At 58.7% G+C, this 24266-nt stretch overlaps 1 protein-coding gene across 1 annotated transcript; it reads left to right on the forward strand.

Moving 5' to 3' along the window:
- Positions 1–271: 271 nt before the first annotated feature.
- ARID3C (AT-rich interaction domain 3C) lies at positions 272–20659 on the forward strand. The gene is made up of 8 exons (XM_030511927.1): positions 272–472; positions 1153–1491; positions 13175–13247; positions 17016–17199; positions 17395–17639; positions 17947–18216; positions 18382–18471; positions 19278–20659. Exons 1-8 carry the CDS (start codon positions 434–436, stop codon positions 19418–19420), a joined length of 1383 nt encoding a protein of 460 aa, XP_030367787.1. The 5' UTR covers positions 272–433; the 3' UTR covers positions 19421–20659.
- Positions 20660–24266: the final 3607 nt, after the last annotated feature.

Raw genomic sequence — 24266 nt, forward strand, 5'->3', positions numbered from 1 at the left:
TGCTCCCACCCAGCCCCCCGCACCCCCGGCCCCATCCCCTCCCGCGGCCCCGGTCAGGGCTGCCCCGGCCCGGCTCTCGGCGGACCGGTCCCGGGGCGAGCCTCCGGGGCTGCCGCAAGCCCGGCCCTCCCCGGATGACTCTCTTGACGTGCGCTAGCAAATGGGAGCGGGGAGGGGTGTTGCTGCCTGCCTGCCACTTGTTGCAAAAGAGGGATCAAAAAAAAAAAAAAAAAACAAAAAAAAAAAAAAAAAGGAAGAAAGAGAGAAAGAAAGACAAGAGCGAAAAATCCCACCCACCCTCATCTGCTGCGGAATAAAAGAAATATCGGCAGGCGCGGCGCCATGTGAGCGGCGGGCCGGGACCGGGCGGAGCAGCCGGCCGTGCCCCCCGGGACGGCGGGGCAAGCCCCGGGCGGCGCTCGGAGCCGGCGGCATGGTGGAAAACCCCAGCCTGGCGGCCAAACCCGCCCTGGTGAGGGACGGGACGCAGCGCAGGGGCCTTGGTAGCGCGGGGGTGCGCGGTGGGAGCGGGGTGGGGGCACCCCTGGTTGGACGGGGAACGGGGTCCCCGGTGGGAGCGGGAGGAGGGTCCCGGGAGGACAGGCACCGAGGGAAGAATCTCCAGTGGGATCGGGACGGGGTTCCCGGAGGGGCCGGGGCGGCGCGGGCTCGACAGGAGACGGTTCCCAGTGGGACCGTCGGGGCGGGGGTCTCCGGTGGGACCGGGAAGGGGGCCCCCGGGTAGACGCGGTCCCCGGTGGAACCAGGGCGGGGGGTACAATCAGAACATGCATTCCCATGCGGAACGCGGAGGGGGGCTCCCCGCAAGACAGCGGCGGGGGTCCCGCGTTGGAACTATCCCCGGTGGGAGCGGGGAGGGTGCCCCCGGCGGAGCGGGGATGGAGTCCGGAGGGCCGGGTTCCCGGTAGGGCAGGGTGCCGGGTGGGAGCGGGGAGGGTGCCGGGTGGTCCCGGCGGGACGGGCAGCCCCTCCGGCAGCGGGTACCGCGCCCGGTGCGGTGGCGGCTCAGCCGCCAACTTTTGGGCAGGGCCCCCAGGAGCGTAGGGGAAGAGCGGGTGGAGTGGGGGGTGCTTCCTCCCTTCCCTCCTCCTCCGGCGGCGGCAGCGCTGAGGCCGTGCCCTGTGCCCGCAGCCGGCCGCCCCGCCGCGGGGGCCGGGGCCGGCGGGGGGGCTGCGCTTGGCGGCGGTGATGGAGAGCCTTCAGCGGCAGCAGGCGGCCCGCCTGGCCCGCGGCCCCGACGGCGTTCCCCGACGGGCCCCCGCCGAGCCCGGTCCTGGCCCCGGGCCGCTGCCCGCCGCCCCCCGCCGCCGCCCGGCCCCCGACCCGCGCCCGCCGCCCGCTGCCGCTGGGGAGGAGGAGGAGGAAGAGGAGGAGGAAGAAGAAGAGGAGGAGGAGGAGGAAGAAGGGGAGCCCCGAGAGCCGCCACCTCCCCCACACCACGAGTGGACCTACGAGGAGCAGTTCAAGCAGGTAGGAGGCATCCGCCGCCCCGGCATCGGCTGCTCCAGGCGGGCATACCCGGTGTCCCCCACGGCGCCCAAACTCGGGGTTCAGCCCTCCCTGAATGGGTGATGCTTATACCCCCCACTGCCCCCTGTTTGTGTCCCACCCTAAATGGGCAACCCCACTGTTCCAAGCCTCATCCCAGTCCCACCCCAAGCAGACATTCCCTGTACCCCCAGACATTATGCCACCCTAAATGTGAACTCCCCAGTCCACCTCCACTGCCCCCAAACCTCATCCCAGGCAAGTACAGTCAGTGCAACCCAGCACCCCTGTCCCAGAGCCCCTTTCTGCCACAAATGGGTACCCCCATAATACCCCTCATTGCCCCTGTGCCTGAGCCCTGTCCCACCCCAACAGGCATTTTCCTGTGCTCTCCGTCTCCCTGCCACCAAACTCCATCTCACCCATGCTTCATGTCCTCCATCTCTTTGGTGTCCCCTGTGCCTGTCCCCATGCCCCACAGCATGACGGGGTGCCCACTGTCCAGTCACCTGGTACCCTGTGCCCACCCTCACCCATGCAGGCTCTATCCCTGGTGCTTTCTGTAATGGCTAAGACAGTGTGTCGCCTGTCCATGGAGGTTTTTCAGAGACAAACAAGGGCAAGGGCTCTAGGGCATGGTTATCCCAAGGAGCTGGTGGGCCATGGAGCCGAGCTCCCCTGTGTCTCTGCAAGGGCCAGGGCATATTGTGGATGGTCAATGTGGCTCATTGATTTCTTATATTGGCTGGAGGGAGCTGCGTGTCGACCCTGTCACCTCACTTCTGGTGGGCATAGGGGAGACTCCCGTGCCATGGAGATCTGGTGCAGGGACAGGGCTCTGGGGGCTTGCATATGGGGTGAAGGAAAGGCCTCTCTATTTAATGTGTGTGTATCCCATCCATGCTGCCCTGGTTTGCATGCAGTGGGTGCTTCTCTGTGCACGGTGTGAGTGTGGACAGCACAGCACCAGGTCGGGTTTGCGCTTCCCGTGTACTCAGCTTCATTGTGGGGGGAGAGAGGAGTGGCAAAGATGTCCCTGTGCAACTGGTGTGTGGCTTTTTAGGATGGCACTGCCCAGGGGACAGTGAGGTGAGAGGAATTCCTGGCTCATTCACAGTGTGTCTGGCAGGAGGGAATGAGGACAAGCAGCAGGGACCCGACTTTCGGGAGGTGCTGTGCCTATTGTGTTATTCGGAGGGGCCAGGGCTCAACCCTGTGCTGTGCTGCGAGGCAGCAGATAGGGCTGCAGGCAGGGCACGGGCAGCATGTGCCCCGCAGCTGTGCCCGGGGTAAGCTGCTGCCCCGCAATCAGCCCTGGGAGGTGCGGGGTGTGCGACCCGCACAGCCCCGGTATCTCGTCCGGGAAGTGTTGCGTTAGACCCCGCCGCGCAGAAAAAGGCTGACTGTCCGGTTCCCGGGGTCAGCCCGGAGGTGAGAAGCGGCTCCTCCCTCCCCGGCTTTACGAGGAGAAAGCATCCCCGGCATTTCTCGTCCTTCAGCCTCACGCCCTGGCCCTGGCTGGGGCTGCGCGGGCTCCCCATTGCGGGGCAGGAGCACAGCCGGCAGCGCGGTGTGAATGCCGGGAGATGGAGGGCAGGGGGATAAATCCTGCCACCAGTTCCCAGGGTGAGAGCTGGCTCCTTCATTGCTTGCTCTACTTTTTCTCCAACCCTGGTTGGGAAAGTGATGGATCCATGCTCCAGAGACCCACACAGTGGGTTTCCCACATTGTGGCATATCCCAGGGGACAGTGGGATGTCCCTTATGTTCAGTACTCCGGGGACAAGGGGCCCGATTGCCTCTGGATGGCTTATATGGGATGGGACAGGGAGAGAGGAAAGGAGTTTATGGGAACAGCCCTTCCTTGCCTTTGCGTGGTGCTGCTGTGTATGAGGTGGCAGTTTGGAGCAGGCTCCAGTGCTGGCTTGCCTTGGGGTCTGCAGGGTGTCTGTCACTCCTATCTCTGCCCTGTGATCATCTGGGAGGGGACATACCCCTGCCTGGGAGGGACGTGTCTCCGCTGGCTTCCCGCAGGCTGCAGGGCTGTGCCTTGCCCAGCCTGGGGAACAGGTTCTCTGCTCTGCGCAGGGGCTGAGTTGGGAGGGTGTCTGTTCTCCAGCTTTCACAGGGGCTGGGCTGTGAAGTGTGGAGCACGCAGGGCAGTGTGTACCTGCTTACAAGCTGCTGGGGCACTGGCGGTGTGGGCATGGGGGTCCTGGAGCTAGAGAGAGACCCTGCAGTGGCTGGGGCTGTGTTTCCAACAGGGATCCCCTGCTCGAAGCTGCCCCATGCCATCATGGCACTGCTGGCATCACCTGGGATGGATCTCGGGGTCTGTCATCTTCCTGGGGGGGGGGACAGTTAAGTGAATGGGACCACCAAATCCAGGCTGGTTTGCGGAGGGTGGGTTCTCTGCAGCAAGGAGGGGGCTTTGATGGGGATGGGGTGGGAGGTTGGTGCAGGATCAGCTGCTCAGGGTTTTACACGCAGTGCGGTGGTGCTAAAAATGGGAGCAGAGGATAAGGTTGCAGTGCAGAAACCCATTGAGGGTTAACAGGCAAACACTGCTTCAACGCAGAGGAGCATTTTGGGGAAATATCCCTTGTGTTTGCCCTTGTTTTATATGTTTCCTGTGGCGCCAGTTTGGGGGGGCTGGCGAGACCTTTGCTCTGATCTGGGAGGGCTGCTCTGATGTTATGGGGTTGTGAGACCCCCTCACCCCTGCCTCTTGCATCAGCCCCCGGCGCTGGGCTATGTACACTCGATAAGGACATATGGGTAGAGCCCTGGGCAAAGGTCCAGGAGGTCTCCTGCGCTCGGCTCTGCAAGGCAGCCCTGGCCCTAGGACTGACTGGGGTCTGACTATGCAATACCCATGGACCCCCCTTCCCTGGGGACAGGGATGCCACCACTTTAGAATGCTGTGGTGCTGCATCATGTTTGACTTGGATGGCACCAGGAAGAATCTGGCATTGCTGGTGCGAGCTCAGGCCTATGAATTCAGCTTTCCCTGCTGGCAAGCCATGATGGCCTGGCACAGAGGGATGCATGCCCTTGTTTCCTCCAAGCAATGGAAGAGCAGCACCCAGGGCTTCTCTTTCTGTCCCCCGGCTTTTCCCAGAGGTAGTATTGCAGGAAGGCTCAGAGCAAGAGAGACTCGGACATTTGGGGTCTGCGTCCAGCTCTCTGGCAGCAGAGCATTTGCTGGTAGGAGAGTGCCCTCCCTGCCAGGGCCCCACCAGCATGTTCAGACCCATTTGGTTGCAGTTGGGGGTTATCAGGACCTTCCTGGAACTCCTTTGTCCCTGCCTAGGAGCAACTGGGGTGTGGAGGGGGTATGAGCCCCAGCCAGCCTTTTGGGTCCTCTCGGGTGTCTGGTAGCCTCAGTGTTTAATTCGGGGATGCAGTGGTTTGCCATCATCTTCTGCCAATCTTGCTGTGGTGCTGCTCCTGCACTGTCTGTCCCTGATAATGACAGTCATCTCTTGCACCCATCCGCCTTTTATATACATTTAGTGGTGCTTGTTGGCTGTGCATTTCAAAGCCTGGAGGAAAGTGCTTTGAGTTGGCTGCAGCCCTCCTTGTGCCACAGACCTCAGCCCCGTGCCTCGGGGTCATCCCAAAATGGGGTGGCAGGGTGTCCGTTGCACACCATCCTGCCTCTGTCCCCATTGCCTTCTGCTGTAGGGCTGTCCCTGCCTGCCGGGGAATGGAATCAGCTCAGGAGGGGGATCCTGGGAAAGGGATGTGATCTCCCTGCCCCAGACCTCCCCTCAGCGCATCTTCAACCCAGCTGCAGCAGTTCACAACCGAAGGGCTCCCAGAGCTAAATTAGAGGGTCTCTGGTTACACTGCAGAGCTGGGGGGATGATGGACGTGGTGTTTGCTCTTGTCTATGTTTCCCTGGAGGTTTCTCGCCAGCAAACGTGCAGGCAGAGCTCTGGGACCACCTGCATCGGGGAGGTGGTGGTGGTGGCAGGGGTCAGTGTACTAATCCCCAGCAGCAGCAGCTCCGGCAGCTCCAGCAGCCCAGGACGAGTGCAGGGGCACAGGGCAGGAGCGGGGAGCTGCTGGGGTACGGCTGGGAGTGTGTATGGCGGTGTTCTGTGTGCGTGTACATATGGAGCACATATGCATATATGTGTGTCTGTGTAGGTGTGTGTATGCACCATGCGTGTGCCCACACGTATATAGTGTGCCCATGTGTCCTGGGTTCAGCTACAGCAGTGATTTTTTCTCCATCTTAGTAGCTGGTGCAGTGCTGTGTTTTTGACTTTCAGCCTGGGAACAACGCTGTAGCTGAACCCAGGACACCATGCATGTCTGAACACACCCGTGTGTATGTGTAGGGACACGTGTGTAGTGTCTTGGTGTGTATGGGTATGCCTGCATGTGCTCTTGGGACCTCCAAACAGGAGCTGTGAAAACTAATCAGAGAATAAAGGTGCTGCGAGTGGGAGAGAAGCATTGGCAGAAGCTCCCACCCTGGCTCCCTTCCAGCTACTGTGCCAGAATCGGATGTGAGGAACTTGGGGAGATGCACCCCTTCACTGACTTTTGCCTCTGTTAATCCACTGATTGGGTTAATACTGGACGTAAATTCCCACTGCCATCAGCACTGTGGTGGGGACATGGGATCTGGTCCTGGGGAGGTGGGATCTGGTCCCACCACGGTGCCCATGGGCTTTTTCATATGCATGGGGGTATGGGACCGAGCTCAGCTGTGTGTGGGGTAAGTGTGCATAGAGGACAACTTGTATAGGAGGTGCACGAGTGTGCACCAGGGAGAGAGTGCATAGGGAATGCATGAGCATGCACAGGGGTGAGTGTGTGCAGGGAAGGTGTCTGTAGAGCTTGCATGAGTGTGCACAGGATGTGTGCCTATGTGCACAGCCAGAGGGAATGCATACGGGATGTATGAGCACATACATGGTGATATAGGTTCCTTCCAACCCACATCATTCGATGAGTCTATGTGTGCACAGGAGGAACACGTACAGGGGATGCGTGAGCATGCACAGGAGATGTGTCTGTGTGCACGGAGAGCGTATATAGGGATGTGTGAGTGTGCACAGGGTGTGTGTGTGCAAAAGGTGTGTGTGGGTTTAGGGGTTGTGTGAATGTGCACATGATGTGGGGATGTGCACAGGAAAAGTGTGTAAAAGGGATGGATGAATGTGCACAAGGAGTATATGTGCACAGGAAGAGTGTGTAAGTAGTGCATACGTGTGCACAGGGAAGTGTGTGAAAAGGGAGAGCACATTTAGGTGCTTTGTGAGCAGACATGCACACAGCCCCCCCAGCTGTGCACCCCATACTCACCCAGCCCTATAGAAGGTGCGTGCACACACAGACCCCCCAAGTGTGCAAGCACGTGCCCGGTGTGCACATCCATGCGTGTATAGTGTGTGTGCATTCACGTCCTTTGGGGGACACTCAGGTAGGTGCTGGCACTGGAGGGGGGACCCCAGCTCTGGTCATCCCAGGATGGATGGAAGAGGGACAAGGAAGGAGAGGCAGGGATGGAGAGGAAAACAAGGATGGAGGGGGAGGTGGTGGCATGGCAAGCACCACGGGTCAGGGAGGTTAACCCGAACAAATCCCCTCATTGACTCCCTGCCTGCTCAGCCATGAACGAGTAACAAGGGGCCGATCATGGGGGACGCACGCTTGCTGGCAGGCAGGACCCTCCCTTCCCCGTGCCACAGCCCCCAGATGGACTGATGTGGGCCGGATGGTGCCTGTGGTGGCACCACACAGTGTGTTCCCTCTGTCTCCAACCCTTGGGAAGCAATGCCGGCACCCTGTGCCTCAGTTTCCCCTCCTGCAAAGTGTATTGAGGAGGAGATTGGGGATGCTGCGAGCCCCCCCCTTCACCCCAGGGCCGGGCTGTAGGTAGGGGGGCTGCCGTCCCAAGGCCAGCGCTGCCATCAAACAGTCCCCAACCTTGAGCGAAGCCGGGTTAATGTTTGCAGCAGGCAGCCCTCCCAGCAGCGGGAATGCCCGCTGTGGCGGGGAAGGGGGGTTTTAATGACCTGCCGGATCCGCCACATTATCAGTGCTGATTAAACCTGCTGCTCTATAAAGCGCCGTTAAATATTAAGCATGATGAAAGGCTTCGAGGGGGAGCTGCCGCACTGGGAGAGGGCTCTGGACAGAGGGGTCCGGCCACACCGGTGGGGTGACTGTTGAGGCTGGGGATGTTGGGGTGAGCAAGCACCTCGGAGCCCACAGGGGCTGTGGGGTCAGGAGAGCAGTCCCCCTCCCCAGGAACCGGCAGCACCTTTGAATGCAGCTGGTGTCCCAGCAAAGCCGTCCCATAACCATTAACTTATTAACGACTGGTGGTGGAGGCGAGCGGTGGCTTGCAAGGTCAGGGGGTGGTTTGTGCCCGGCGGGGAGTGAACTGCCCCCCAGCTCTAGCATTGGGGAGAGGGGGAGGACATCCACAAGCACTTGGCTCCTTTCTGTGTGCCCCATGGCTTGGGGGAGCTCTGACTGTGGACACTGTTGGGGTCCCGGCACACCCCAGCATGCATCCGCTGGGAAGAGCCAGTTCCCGTGGTTGCAAGCATGAAGGGTAAACTGAGGCACAGTTGGCTTTCCTGTCCCCCTGCTATGTCCAACCTTCAGGTTGGGCAGAGCCTTGGGCAGCGTGGTCTAGTGTGAGGAGTCCCTGCCCGTGGCAGGGGGTTGAAACTGAACAATCTTAAGGACTTTTCCAAGCCTGACTATTCTGCGACTCTATGATTCCATGCCATCAGGACACAGAGGACACCCCAGTGTCTGGCTGTGCACCATTTCCCTGGGGAAGCAGCCAGAGACTCCAGCTCAGAGGTGACAGTGATGCTCGGGAGGGGTGCAAGGACCCCATAACAGCACCTCAGCAGTCAGCCACTCATGGCATGCGGCTGCACCCTGGGGGGCTGGTGGGGTGTGTGTGCGGATGAGCACTACCTGAGCTCCCTGCGTGAACGGCAGCCAGATGGAAAAATTAGCAGTGTGCTAATCAATGTGGTGCATATTAAGCGGCTCAGGGCTGGGAGGGGGTGCGAAGCAGGGGGGAGCCAAGCAGGGTCCGGGATCGATACAGTTCGTATTAAGTGGATTAAATCCTGGCTGCTGATCTGAGCCCGCGCTGCCAGCGGGAGGTGGCAGCTGAGCAGGGGCTGCGGGGGGTCCTGCTGCTATTGCTCCCCTTGGTAGCAGGATGCTGAGGGTCCAGGGGGACAGGGCACACCTGAGATGCTTGGGAGTGGCTTATCACCTCACTGCATCCTTCTTCTAAGGGATCAGCTGGGCTTTGGGGTCCCCGCATCCATCAGAGGCATCTCCTGGGTGAGTGAGAGGTGCTAACGATGTTATTTAATCGCAGTGAGGAGGAGGGGCAGGCACAAGGTCTATTCATACCCCTTTAATAAAGCATGTTTGACCCTTTGACCTTTAACCTGCCTGACAAGCCCCGTTATCCCCATCCCTTAAGGAATAAAGATGTCGCCATGGCAATGGGATGAAGGGACAGAGCGGGGTCCCTGGACCTGGGTATGAGTGTGAGGACATCCCGCTCTGGCTCTGTACCAGCACCCAAGTGGTAGTGCTGGGTGGAAGTAGGGTAGTGCTGGGGCTGCTTTGGTTTTTGGGGGTGCCAAGCACTGTGGTCGGGGTCCCCAAGGTTGGCAGAGCAGAGCTGTGGTGCGCATCGGTGGGATATCGATCCCATGGCTTGACAGTTTAATACTTCTGTTTATAGAGGAATATAGTTACATCGATGGCGTTAAATGAGTTACTAATTATATCAATACAAACACGATTAAAAGGGTCCTTGCTCATAGGTCACCGCAAGCAGGAGCCACTGCTTGTGTTGCACAACTGCCCCTGAGCAAGGCCTGCTGGACTGCTCCGAGGTGCCGGGGGGACTCTGGGGGTGGTGTGTGCCCCTGCAGGGTTTGGGGTGTCTATCTGGGGGGGTTTGCCTGCCTGGGGCTGTGCATGGCCATCTAGGGTTGTGCGTGCCTGTCTAGAGTTATGCATGCATGTATGGGGTTGTACATGCCCATCTGGGCTTGTGGTTGTCCATACAGGGCTGTGCACATGTGTATGGGGTTGTGCATACCCAACTGGGGTTGTGAGTGCTCATCTGGTGTAGTGCGTGTCCATCCAGAGTTGTGCATGCACATCTAGGGTGCGTGCCTATGCAGGGCTGTGCGTGCACATTTGGGGTTGTGGATGCTCATGGGGCGTTCTGTGTACCCATGATAGGCTGTGCACGCTCACTTGGGCTTGTGTCTGCTCACCTGAGGTTGTACATACGAGGCTGTGAGCATCCAAATGTGGTTTTAAGTGCCTGTGCAGGGATTTGTGCCTGTGTGGGTTGTGTGTACATGTACAGGGTTGTGCACACTCATGTGGTGTTCTATATACCCATGCAGGGCTGTGCATGCTAGTGCAGGGTTGTACATGCCCATGCAAACTTGTGCGTGGCCCTGGGGACACGTGTGCACACAGGGTTGTGCACACACTTGTGTGGAGTTGTGCGTGCCCATGCAAGGTTGTGCACACTCATGTTTGTGTGAGCCCATACAGGGTTGTGCATGCCATGTAGGGTTGTATATGCTTGCACGGGCTCTTGCACACCCATGTGGGGTTGTGTACACCCATGTGAGATGTGTGTGTCCCAACAGGGACTGTGTGTGACCCTGGGGGGTTGTGACCTGCCTCTTAGATGGTCAGTCCCCAAGTGAGGCAGGAGGGGACTACAGTGCCCACCCTGCAGGAGGAGGAGATGGGTGAGTGCCAGGTCCCAGAGCCCTGGGTAAGGGATGGAGTTGGCTTCTTCCTCGTGGTTGGGGCTGTTTTGGGGTCCCTCCTGGCCTGATGGCTGTAGCAGACTACTACCCATGCCACCACCCATGTGCCACTTCTGCAAAGTGATGCCTGGATCCCATAACCAGCCTTAACTGGGACCCAGCCCACCTCTTAGCAGCAAGAATTCCCCCAAACCACTTCCATCTCCTGAGCATCCCCAAATCCCATGGGATGTCCAGTGCATCCCCGGCACGCTGAAGGATCCTGCTGGCTGGTCCCTGCTACTCAGCTCCGCTTTCGTCTCCACTTAAAAGCCGACCTTTGCTCCCCATTTGATGTAATGTGTCTTTGCATCTCGGTGCTCTGCAGATAAAAGGTTAGAGGTTAATAAATGGTGTAAAAATAGATTCCAGCGCTTGGAAATCACACGTTTGGGGGGTTGAAGGCAGCGGCAGCACGGGTGGGATCCTGCCTGCTGTGGTGAGAAGGAGGAACACAAGTGGCACACAGGTGTAGGAGCCCACTGGCTCCCTGGGAAGGCAGTGGCTTTCTCCCTGCTACAGGATAGACAGTGATTGCTGTTTTGAGGTGTTTGCTTCTGCTTTGACAAGCCAGGAGATTGCAGGGATGGAAACAGGGTTAGCGCAGAGCCTTGGGGGTAAGAGCCCTGCTGCAGGCAGGGGGATGCATGCAAAGCCTGGCTCACACAGCCTCCCTGGGGCAGAAATCAAAGCAGCCCCCCTGGAGCTCTGCTCTGAGCCTGACCTAGTTACTGTAATCGATGGCTTGAGGAGCTCCAGGGAAAGTGCAGGCGATGAGGAGTGGGCACAGAGCAGGGCAGGGAGCACCACGGCCGAGGGGAGGCACAGGGTGCTGGCACACAGGGGTCAGGGCACCCCGAGAGCACCCTGCTACAAGGAGGGGACACAGGTAAGTGGCACCTAGAGGGTAAGAAAGGGGCAGGGATGGAGCCCGTGGAGCAGCTTGGAGCCAGGCAGTCAGCACCCATGGGTCTGGTAAGAGACTGGTGTTAGCACCCATAGACTAGATTAGGGACAGGCATTTAACACCCATCTGTAAGACAAGGAACAGGCAGCTGGCACTCATGGGTTAGATGAGGAACTCTGTTAGATGTGTCTGCCCGGTGATGGGAACTGTGGGGTGTGTGTAGGAGCATCCCTGCTTCTCTGTGTCCCCCCAGGTCCCTCAAGTCCCTGCATCCTCACCTCCCTACATTCTGATGTCCCTGCATCCCCACCTCCTTGCATTCATATGTCCCCATCACGTCCGTGCATCCCCCCCATCCTCACATCCCCGCATCCTTATAGCCTGACATCCCCTCAGCAAAGCTCCCTTTATCTGTTCGGTGAATGATGTGCTGTGTGGAGGGGGGGGGGTGCTCCCACTCTATTGGTTTTTAACGGCCTTTCCCAGCACAATTGTTTTTTAAACGACTCAATTTTGTGCCTGACTTTGTTTTCCAGCTTGCAGCTTGCATTTCTTTGTATATGTTTTGGAAATCCATTCTGGACTGCTGAGTTTTGTTTCTTTTCAATGGCTTTAAATTCTTGCCGGGCTTGCTGGGAGGAATTGGTGTCTATAGCGCCTTCGATTGGTGCTAATTTTTCCTTCATGTGCTCTGACTTTTACTGCTGGGCCATCGATCTGGCGGGCTCCAATTTGTCATGGTCACCCAGGCACTGTGCTGGAATCAGGCGAGCCCTGGCTTCTGCACGGAGCCGGCGCTTCGTGTCCCTGGTGTAGGGGCTTCACTTGCCTCTGTGGTGCCGTCCATCAGCTCAGCTTTGGAGACTGTGTCCGTGTGTCCAGACCTGCAACCATTCAATGCACATAAGTATCCTCAGAGCTGAATGTGTGCATCTGTGTAACCACGTGCACCCTCACTGGCTTGCACACACATCAGTGCACCCACAAACTTGCCGTGACCAGTGTTCGTGCACACATGATTTCGTGCTCATGTGCTTGCACACAGCACACCCACATCTGGCTTTGCGTTATACACACACTCTATGGGAAGTCCTTGTGCTTTGCGGGGATGTGTCACTGCTGTGCTCACTCACACCCTGGTCCCCCATGCACAGCTGAGGAAGACAGATTCGGGGTCCCTGTGCCCAGGTGAAGGAGGAGGATTTGGCAGTATGTCCCTTTGCAGAGGCACCTCATGCTGTCCTTGGCCATTGATCAGGCCCTGTCTCAGGGTGACACAGCTTGGGCTGTGCTAAGCATGTTGTCAATAGCCCTGTCACCCCCGTTGAGTGTGGCAGCCCCCAGCGCTGGCAGATCCCTCATGGCACCCTGTGCCATGGTCCTGCCAACTCACCTTGCCCTGGGATGGGACCGGCATCCCTGCTGTGCAGGTGGATGTGTGTCCCTGTGATGAGGATGCTGATCCCATGCTGAGACGTGGTGAACAACAGCACTGGGCAGTGCCAGCAGGATGCTGAGACAGAGCAGGGCTGAGCGTCCAGGTCCCAGGGAACTGGGATTTGTTGCTGTCCCATCTACACTGGCATCATCTTCCCAGGGCAAAACAGTCATCCCTCCACCTAGGGAGGTGAAGGACAGGGGAAACTGAGGCACGGATGCAGCATCTCTGCAGCTAGGCTGCAACACAGTCAGTGGTGTGTGGGCTGCCCATGTCACGCTCAAGGCACAGGGAGAGCCCAGCGCTGCCAGCATGGAGGGTGCGCTGAGGTATCCTGTACGTGACACAAGGAGAGCCTCTTGTTGCTGGCAGAGGAGGCTGGTGGGGCCAGGGGTGGTGCTGGGTCCTGGTATAGACAGGGCCCTGTCCCTTGCATGTACCGGCAGCACTGACTGCTCTCTTTCCTGCCCCCAGCTCTATGAACTGGATGAGGACCCGAAACGCAAGGAGTTCCTGGATGACCTCTTCAGCTTCATGCAGAAGAGAGGTAAAGGTGGGTGGCAGGGGTGGGCACCACTGGCACCCCTGCCTTGGCTGCCTGGGGGGGGCTCACAGTGCTCTGAGCTGCTCCCAGTCTCTGCGAGCCCCCCAGGCAGGTCCTGTAGTGCCTCCCACCCCTATCTACACATGCGCTTGTGTAAACTCACACACAGCAGATTTGACCCTATTTCCGTAGGCAGCACCCGCCATGGGGTGCCTGCTGGCTAGAGGGGCTCCCTGGGGCCCCCCAGGCTGGGGATGATGGCAATGCCAATGCCAGTTAGCAATGCCCGTTAGCAATGCCCAGTAGGGATGTCCACTGATGATGCCCATCAGCATACCCCTTGGTGGCAACCATTAGCAATACCCATCGAGGTGGGCTGGAGGCGAGGATGAGGATCTGGATACCACCCCATGGGTGCCCCCCAAATCCCCCTGGCCCTAGTGCAGGGCTGTGGGGAGCAAGTGGGAGCATCAGCGCTTCCTCGTCCCCCCCAGCATCCATCAGACACTGATGATGCCCATTAGCAGGACCTTTTAGTGCTGCCTGCTGGGGATGCCTTTGGCTAGTGCCCATTGTTGATGCCCGTTAGTGCCTGATGAGGATGCCCATCACCAGCATCCTTAGGGATGCCCACAAAGCTGTACTGCAGGAGTGCAGGCAGCGTTCCAGGTAGCGCCGGGCACCCAGGGGTTAAGGGCTCACCAGCCAGCCCTGCCGCATTGGAAATCTTTGCTATCGGCATGGGGGGCCGAGCTGGCTCCTGGGGACTCGATAAATGCTTTAACCTTCGCCCTCCCTGTCCGGGCCTGTGACAATTAAAAGTTGCCGAGCACGGGCGTGTGGCCAGCCGTATTAATTAGAGCCTTTTGCTGGTGTGTGGATTAATGAACATGCCGCTCAATAGCCAGTAAACCCCAGGCAGAGGTTAATGCCGGGCTAATTAACGGGGGAAGGCTGGGGGGGGTGTGCAGGAGCAGCGGGGCTGGCTGTGTGTGGGACGAGGGTGAGCAGAAAAGGGCTGTTGCCCCAAACCAGTGCCCATGGGGAGTGTCCTGAGGGCATCTGCCCACTTGTGGGGCAGCAGTGATTAACTTGTGGGTCAAGCAGAGGCCCCACAAATTCATGTCACTCAGGGCTGTGCTGAGGTGGCTGGCACAGCCATGGGGCTTACTCTGGTGCCAGGATGGAGACAAGGATGGGGATCTGGGTACCAGATGGGGTGCCTCCCGAGTCCCCCTGGCCCTAGTGCAGGGTTGTGGGGAGCAAGTGGGAGCATCAGCGCTGCCTCGGCCCCCCCAGCATCCATCAGACACAAGATTCATGGGCTGTTCTGCGGCTTCATTATCTCTCTCTCCAGAGCTAATTAACTCTCTCACCATTGGGGCCGGGGCTAATTAAGCAAGTGCATGGTGGTGCGGGGAGGAGGGAGGAAGCCCGATGCTTCCCTGCTCCTCATCCCTGTGTGTCCGGCTGTCCCGCTCCTGTCCCCTCTGTCCCACATCTCCTCCAAGTGGGTCACTTTTCTCCCCTAGGAGGGCAGGCAGGTGGGAATGCACGTGTTAGAGTGTTGATTTTTGGAACCAGGTAGCAAAGAGAAAAGGGACACAGGGCAGCAGGGCAGGGACAGCATCCCATCACCATCAGGAGCTGGATGAGAAGCAGCATCCATGAGCCAGCATGGGTGCTTACCCGGGCACCCGGGGGTGCACGGGGAGGCAGCTGCCACTCCCAGACTGCATCCCAAAGGAGGCAGTGGGACAGTGGGGATAAATGCCTACAGGATGAGCCCTCATTAAAGGGGCCATGTCCCTCCGATGTCTGTCAGGGCAGTTTTGGCACTGGCGTTTGCCAGAGGGTTGGAAAATTAGTGGGGCTGAAAAATGGGTTGAGGACAGCTCTGCTGAGGGGGGACATCCGGGCCTTCATGGCTTAAGGCAGGGACACCCAGCCCCAATGGCACATGGGGGTGATGGTATCACCCCCATCAGACATGGGGTACAGGCTGTGGAGCACCTCATTCCCATGCCCCAGCCTCTGTGGCACTCCAGAAATGGCCAACTGGGAAATGGAGTGAATAATTCTGCATTTGCTCAGCGAGAGTCCGCCATCTCCTTGCCAAGCCGAGGGCCCTGCTGATAACACGGGGCCATTAATCAATCAAAGAATTAATTGCAGCGCCACAATGGCCGCATCACCTCCCTGAGCTTTTGTGCTGCTCGCCGTGGCCGGGGCTGGGGCCATCACTCTACGGGGATGCAGACAGGTCCCTTTGTCAGCGGGATGGGCACCGGCCGCCCGCCCCGCGCAGCCCTGAGATTAATGGTGAGCCACTTTGGATAGCCACCATGGCTGGGGATGGGGGAAGAAGAAAGAAATCCATGGTCCATCGACTGGAGGTGAGACTCTGCACATTCATTGGCATATTGGGGTGATGGGGAGTCCTCAAATCGAGCCCCCATGCAGTGATGGGGCTGGTGCGGGCAGCTTCAGGCAGGGCTAGTGGGGGACCGCTGGCAGGTATCAAGTCAATATCTCTGCGTTTTTCCCAGGAGGATAAACTCCTCTCCCCCTTCCCAAGCAGGCGAACAACAGAGACACACACACACACAAAAAAAAAAGTTAAATGAACTCAGTAAAGGAATAAAAAGAGCTCATTTTTCAGGCTTATGTGAAGAAGCTGAGCCAATATCGGGGCCATAAATTAGGGATGCTGGAGGATGGCGGTGAGTGACGGCTTCGTTTGAGGGGCGAAGCGCAGCCGTGACAGCCTCCCCCGGCCAAATGGATGGCTTTCCGATACCGCCTGTGCCCCGCCACCCCGCAGGAGGAATAAATATGGGGCAGGATGGGATGGGATGGGATGCTCGTCCCTCCTCTGCCCTGCTGCATCCTTCAGCCCCTGCCTGGACCATTGCCCCGAGGTGCAGTGGGGCAGAGTAAGGTTGTGGGGCTATTTGGGGGTGCTGGAAAGTGTGTGTGGGGGGAATTGTAACCAGACGTGGTGGCTGTGGGGACCATGCTGGTCCATGCTGGGCTCACAGAGGCCTGGTAACCTCATGTCCCCATACCCCATGGCCTCGGGGAGGGGGGTGATACTGAGGGACCAAGGATCAGGATCTCTGCTGAGGGCATTTGAAGGGTATTTGGGGTCAAGTCTCTTGAGGCAGGGCACTGAAGGCCGTTAAATAGTTAGACTATTTAAAGTATAAATAGACTGCTGGGAAAGGATCTGTGGGTAGGGAGCCTCTCTCAGTGGGGCTTCGAGGGGATTTTTGAGAGAGAAAACCTCTATAGAGAGATTATAGGGTGAGCCCCTAAACTTTATAAAGTTTAGATCGGGTCCCTTTTTATGGAGCTCCGAAAGGGGATACAGAGAGAGTCCTTATAGGATGCTCTGAGAGATTTTTTGGGGAGATGCTCTATTGGGAGCTCTGAGAGTTGTGGAGGATGACTCTTTCTAAGGGGCTCTGGAGGAGGCACTTTGCCATCCCACTGTGCCCACACTTCCCATATGAGAGTGCACCCATCCACACTGACAGCTCCATTAATTGGGACCCTGTGCCAGCATGCTGGCGTCTGCCCTGCTCACGGCCATGGTGCTGCTCTCCATGCTTACGGGTGCTCACCGTGATACAGAGATGTGTCTCCCCTTGTGGGGCAGCTGGTGCCCACAGCAGCAGTGGGGACAAGGTGGGGACAGTGTTTCCAGGGAATATGGGTCCCTGTGGGCTCACCCAACACCCTTTTCTCTCTCCTACGTGCGGCTGTAAGGGACGCCTGTGAACCGCATCCCCATCATGGCCAAGCAAGTGCTGGACCTGTACACGCTGTACCAGCTGGTGACGGACAAGGGTGGCCTGGTCGAAGTCATCAACAAGAAGATCTGGCGGGAGATCACCAAGGGCCTCAACCTACCTACCTCCATCACCAGCGCTGCCTTCACCCTCCGCACGCAGTGAGCACCCACCCAGGGGCACCCACTGGCTCTGGATGTCCCAGAGCCCAAGTGGGGTCCTTCATGGGGTGTCCTAAAAGGGGATGGAGGGCTCTGCCCCTTCACAGGTGCCATCACCACCATGGTTCCTGCTCACCCCAGGGCTGGCTGGGAGGCATGTGGTGCGGGTCTCATCCTGGCTCTCTCCCCATGCAGATACATGAAGTACCTGTATCCCTATGAATGTGAGAAGCGGGCGCTCAGCTCTCCGGGTGAGCTCCAAGCTGCCATCGACAGCAACCGTCGGGAGGGACGGAGACAGACTTTTGGCACAGCACTCTTCAACTACTCGCCAGTCAGCACCCCAACCCTGCTGGGCTCCCCAAAATTGCCTCTGCCAGCTCTTAGCATCTCCACACACAGCTGTGGCCAGCTTGGCCAACTGCATGCTGTTAAGAAAGGTAGGTGAGGAATACGTATTCCCCCCAGCATGCATTTCTTTCCGGGGATGGACACAACTCCAGCAGCAGGGATGTTCCCTGTCTGCTCTTGCCCTTATTGCTTGGGGAAAATAGGATTAATTTTGTTCTCTTAGTCCCTTTCTGGGACTGAGAAAGGTTTATTTCTCCTGGCTTTGGAGAAGGACCAAGCCCAGATGCTGGGGGTGGTGGCCTGCTTGCCCCATGCTAAAGGAATGGAGGTGGCACCAGTGGGGATGGTGAATGGGGTGGATGTGGGGGACACGCTGAGGTCTCTTGGTTGTTGCAGAGGATGGCATGTTGGCAGCAGCAGTGCCGGGGCGCATCGCTATCCCGGTGGGACTGGCTGGCCACCATCTCGCAGCAGCCCAAGCAGCAGCCGCCTCACAGGCAGTGGTGCTGGAGCAGCTACGGGAGAAGCTGGAGACGGGGGAGCCTCCGGAGAAGAAGGTGGCTCTGACAGTGGAGGAGCAGCAGCAGCTGGTGCAACACGCGCTGCAGCACAACCTCCTGGCCGTGGCTTCCCAGTTCCCCATGAATATCAAGATCTCCAACCGAGGTAGCGGGGTGCAACACCTCAGCTTGGTCACCCCATCCCCTGGCACCCCAGGAGGGAGCAGCAGCAGCATGGATGCCTGGAGAGGCTGAAGCCCTACTTCTCTCTCTCGGGCAGGTTCTTGTTTCTGTTTCTCTTAACACTCATATTGGTATTTCCTTTCCCCAGATGACAGACAGGAGACCGCATTGAACCTGTCCACCAACGGCATTAGCAGTATCAACATGTCAATAGAAATAAATGGAGTTGTCTACACAGGTAAATAGAAAGGCCGCTTGGCCTGTGTAATTGCGGCCGGGAAATCCAATAACTTATAGCCACTGCCTGGCCAGCAAGTCCTTCCTTCAATCTGATGTCTTTACTATAAAATCCATTGTAATGAAGTGGCAGGGCCTGGGGAGAGGGGGCAGTAGAAGGAGGGGGTCAGCAAGGCTGGAAATTGGCCCCCAGCAGGGGCTAGCAATGAAGGGTGAAACTGGGGGATGGATGCATGGATGGATGGATGGATGGATGGATGGATGGATGGATGGATGGATGAATGGACGGACAGATGCACTCAGGCGTTGAAGTACAAAAAGGCACCCTCACCATGGGGTCCTGCAGGCAGGGCTTGGATCTGGGGTCACCCCATGCTGGTGTGCTCAGAGAGTCTCTGGCTGTGTACAGAGGTTGGCTGTTTGCAGAGCATGGTATTGGGTGCAGGGGAAGATGTTGGGGTGCTTTGCCGGCACAGAGGCTTCTGTGGGGTACCGATGTGCACCTACCTGGCTAGGCAGTTCATCCCATACCCTCCAGCTCCCTGCCTGCACAGCTGAGGCACCCCCAATTAAAATCTATGGCTTTTCCTTCAGGACTTAAATATTTTAACAGGCTGGAAAGGTTAGGGGCTGCCAGCCAAATGGTCCTGGGACACCCCACAGGCTGCCCCGTGTGGGTGAGGGTGGCCGGGCTGGCGGAGACACCAAAGGTGATGGGGGGAATGGAGCCCCCAAGGGTGCTGGGGCCCATGAGAGCAGGGCCCCCAACCCATGGCTTGCCCTAACCCCCTTGCTCTTGCTCCCCAGGCGTCCTGTTTGCCCGCCGGCCCCCAGCACCCCCGGCACCCAGTGGAGGGAGCACCCAGAGCCGGCCGAACCCCATGCCTGCCCCGAACCCACTGCTCCCAGCCCCTTCGCACAATCACACTCCCACCAGCACCTCGCCGTAAGGGGAGATGCACCCCCCCACCCCAGAGCCTGGGGGGGTCTGAGCTGTGGGACCCAGCTGGGACACCAAGGTGGGATGGGGGACCCAAAGGTGCGTCTTGCTGCAATACTGAGCTGTGTCCATGCAAGGCTGTGAGCACCCGTGTGGCCCCTTTAGCCCCTTATCCCCATGATTGGGGTCCCTTCCACACGCATGCCCTTGGACATACACATCATCCATTCCTGGTGCTGCCCCCAGGTGACCCCTCCATACAGCTCCTGCCTGCCCTGCTGCCTGGGGCACCCCTGGGCCCTGCATGCTGCATCCCCTACACACTGCAGCCCCTGTGCCCACATCAGTGCACCTAAGTGCAGCCTCTGTACGCATCTTAATGGGTACACTGCATCCTCCAGGTTGCCACACTCAATGCATCTCTTACATACTGTCTCCATTACACACATTTCTATGCACACGGTGTTCCTTATACACACTCTCGATGCATACACTGCATCACCTGCACGTTAGATCCCTTATACACGTGCCCAGTGCACACACTGCATTCCCTATACACACCCTTGGTGCCCACATTACCTCACCTGTGCACACCCTCAGTGAAAACACTGCATCCCTATACACTGCATCACCTATACACTGCATCCCCTATATCCTGCATCCCCTATATACTGCACCTCCTACCCTCTGCAGACCCCCCTACACAGCCCTCCTGCGCTGCCTGGGCTTGCTGCCCCCATCCTGAGACACCCCCAGGGTCCTGGGTGCCCGCTGGCCACCCCAGGGTGGTGGCATCTCAGCCCCCCAAGTCCTCAGCAAAGGGTTCACCCTGGGAAGCAGATACTGGGGAAACTGGTGGGACTGGTGGGGGTGAGATGTGACAGGTGGAAATGGGGATTATTGGAGTGGGAGTGGGGATTGTGCACTGGAAGGAGCTTATTGGGGGGGGACGGACAGGGCAGGGAGGCCCAGCAGTGCCCCCCACCACCAAAGACTGCCCAGTTGCTGGGGTCCCCAGATGGGGGGCAAGGAGACAGAGGGCACTCCGAACTACCTCGTTGGGGCCGGGCGGGCGCCTCCTCCACCCGCTTGCACCCCTGGGTGCCAAAGCAGGCGAGCGTGGAGCAACGTTCACCTCTACCTCAGCGCGGGGGGCCGGGGCTCGGTGCCGCCGGGCTCCCCCCCGGCACTCCCACCGCAGCCACACGACTCTGTGTATCTATTAAAGGAAACAAACTGCTGAACCAAACCAGTGTGGACGTGGTGGTATGCATGACATGGTGCCACCCGCCAAGGTCCAGGGCACAGTCTGGGGACAGTTTGGGGGTGCAGGACACCCCCACAGCCCAGCTATAGTGCCTGAGGTTTCATAGCCCACCTCACCTTTGCTTCCAGCACAGGGTTGCCTCAGTTTTTGAGGGTCCCAAGTTGGAAAAGGTGCCACCAGAGCCCTCAAGCATGAGCTGGGTCAGACTGGGCACCAACCACAGCCATGCTAGCCAGGCTGTGGCGCTACTTGGCCCCATAAGCTGCCCAGTGGCAGCTCACCCATGGGAGGGAACACCATTAGGCTGCCCGTGTGAGGCAAGGAGCATGGCTGTGGGGCTGCTCAAGCCTTGGCCTTGGGGCTGTGAGGGTGCACCAGGCAAGATGCAAGCAGTGCTGGGCCAGCCTCGCACATGGGCAGTGCCCACAAAGGGCATGGGTGACCCAGCTGGAGCTGGGAGACATGGACAGACGCATGGGGGCTCATGGGTGCATATATGGGTGTGCATGGGAAAGCACGGAGACATTCAGGCAGCTCAGTCACCACACTCATGCTGAATTTGGCATACACACAGAGTCATACTTGCACATCTGTGTGCAAATGCACATGCTCACACATGTACATGTATTTCCACGTGTTTGTATTTGCGGGGCTCCCATGGGGGGACACAACTCCGCCAATCACAGCCATGAGGACAGGCTCACCTTGGCATCCATGAAGCCAGGTTCCTGGCATCTAAGGGGATGAAACCTGTTTCACCCCTGGGGACACCCCTAGCCCCTCCAGTACCTCTGGGGACACCCCCAGTCCCCGGGAACAGCTTCATCCCAGGCCCCCAGCACCTTGGGGACACCCCAGCACCCTGGGGACCCTTCTCCAAGGACGCCTGGGGACAGACCCAACCGCTGGGGACAGACCCAGGCCGGACCCCTGGGACACCCCTAGATACCTCTGGGGACACCTCCAGTCCCCCTGATATACCCCCATCATGCGTTCCGTGGGACACCCCAATACCTCTGGGCACACCGCCAGGGACATCCCTGAATGCCCAGGCCCCTGTGACAGCCCATATACCTCTGGGGACAGCCTCAGCCCCATGGGATACCCCCAGCCCTAGATCCATGGGGTCACCCCTCAATACCTCTGGGGACACCCCCAGCCCGGACACCCCGGGCCCCGCGGGCGGCGCGGGCGCTGTCCAGGGTGCTGCAGCTGCTCTGCCCCAAGTGCCTCGGGGTAGCGGCACTTGGGGACACAGAGGGGAACACGGGACCCCCGAGGAGGACCCTATGGCTGAAGACCAGTCCGGGTTTTCCAGAGGATCCCTGTAGGTGGGTATGGGGGCGAGGAGGTCTGTGAAGTGTGTGTGTTTGAGTGTACACCGGGCTGCAGTGGGGTTCCCCTCTGTGTGTGTGTATTTGTGTGTCTGTGAGTGCCCCAGGCTGGTCCCAGGGTGTTTGCTGTAGGGCTGTGATACAGCTGCGCGCTGGCACAGAACTCCTGCAGCCACGGCACAGCCCGGCACAGCACTGCAAGCAGAGCCGGAATGGAATCGATGCAGCCTTAATTGGGGTCTTGTGTCCCCTGTCACTGCCAGGCAGCGCTGGCCACAGCTCATCGAGCGCCAGGGCCCCGGGGAGCCGGGAGGGCACACGCAGGACCGCATCCCCACTCATTACACAGCTCAGGGGGTGATGTGTATTGCCACACTCCCTGGGGGGCTCAGAGACACAGCTGCTGTCACCTGAGTAACCAGCCCTGATTGATGCCCGCTTCCCATGTCCCGCAGAGACTGTAATTGAGCAGGAGGGAAGAGATGGAGGATGCGGGGATGATCCAGATTAGCAGGAGGAGTGCTGGATCTGGCCTCAGCACTGGGCTGTGGGCAGGCCGCTGTTGTATTAGTATCATCACAGGGATGGGGGTACGGTTGAAATCCTTCTCTCAGCCCCAAGGAGTGGGGGGCAGATCTGCTGTGCACTGTGCTGGGCTGTGAGCAGCCAGTGCTGTGCCTTCAGCCCCTTTTCAAGGCTCCTCACAGGCTGGGTAGGAACCTAACGGGTGGATATCTTCCAATCCCAAATACCCCAAGTGCCTAATTCCCAGGCAAGGACTGCCTGAATTTCTTGCCTTGGGGAAGAGGGTGGTCTGAAACCCTTCAACATGGTCATCTGTGTATTTGTGGGCACTGCCCATCATGCTGGGCACAGCCAATACCTATGGCTCTATGTACAGACCAGCTCTATGTACACAGCCCCCAGCCCTTTCTGCAGCCTGCAGTCGCTTCTGCTAATGAAGCTATTTCTATTTGTCACCTTTGTGGAACAAAGCACAGCTCTTCCTCTCTGAAGATCCCTCTTCAACAGCCCAGCTATCGATCCCTGGGAGAAAAGGCAGAGTGCACAGAGCCTCAGCCTGCTCCTCCTGCCTGAGTGCTGTGCACAGCTCCTTCAGGGAGACATGGGAGGCCATAGGGGTTGCTGGGGCCCTGGGCCACCCCACAGCTCCCTCCTACATCCTGGCAGCCCTGTACAACTCCCTGTAGGAACACATCTACAAGGACAAAGCTTTTCAGGGCACAGTGGGTTTTGCTCTCAGCAAAGGGCACTGGGAGGGTCCCCAGAGCCATCCAGCCTGAACTGCCAGCCATGCTAACGAAGTATTTGCCATTAGCAGATGGTTTTGAGCTAAAAGCATGGCTTGGGACTTAAACCAGGTGTTCCCTGTGGCATGGCAGTGCAACACCCAGCCCCATGCTCCCCGCCATGAGGAACGGAGGCTGCCCTCCAGCCTGGCACTGCTGAGGCTACATGGGCAAGCTGAGCCCTTGGGCGCAGGGAACATCACTTTGAAGGCGTTTTGAAGACTCACAAGCTTCTCCCGCTGCAGTTTGGAAAGTCTCTGGGCTTTTCTCTGTGGCGGACACTGCTTACCACGAATTCATCTCGTGCCTTTGAGAGATCCCTGTAATTGCAAGTGCCAGTTGCAGGCAGCGGTGGGGCTGGGGCCGGCTGCTGCCTTCATTAGTGCATCACTTCACAGCGAGCATCACCTGCGGTGGTCGATAGGAGAAAGGTGAACCCGGGCAGGCAGAGGCCTGGGGGAAAGCCCGCGGCAGCCTCCTGGATTTCAAAGGCCCTTGCATCCGCGCGGCCCATAGATCGCTGTTGTCAATTTCTTTTAATATATCCGAGCGCCTCTTTCCTGGAGGACCACTCCGGAATGAAGCAGTGATCGACCGCCGGTGGCCGCCGTGCCTCCCTCTGCAGTGCAAATCACCATCGACCGCCCGCGGCCGCCCCTCCCTGACCCTGAGAGGGACCTCGCACTCTTCCCTTCCCTTCCCTTCCCTTCCCTTCCCTTCCCTTCCCTTCCCTTCCCTTCCCTTCCCTTCCCTTCCCTTCCCTTCCCTTCCCTTCCCTTCCCTTCCCTTCCCTTCCCTTCCCTTCCCCTCCCTGTTCTTTCTTTCCTTCCCTTCCCTTTCCTTTCTTTCCCTTTCCCTTTCCCTTTCCCTTTCCCTTTCCTTTCCCTTCCCTTCCCTTTTCCCTTCCCTTTTCCCTTCCCCTTTCCCTTCTTTTCCCCTTCCCTT

This window comes from Strigops habroptila, chromosome Z (genome assembly GCF_004027225.2).
Source record: "Strigops habroptila isolate Jane chromosome Z, bStrHab1.2.pri, whole genome shotgun sequence".
In the NCBI taxonomy this organism is placed as follows: domain Eukaryota; kingdom Metazoa; phylum Chordata; class Aves; order Psittaciformes; family Psittacidae; genus Strigops; species Strigops habroptila.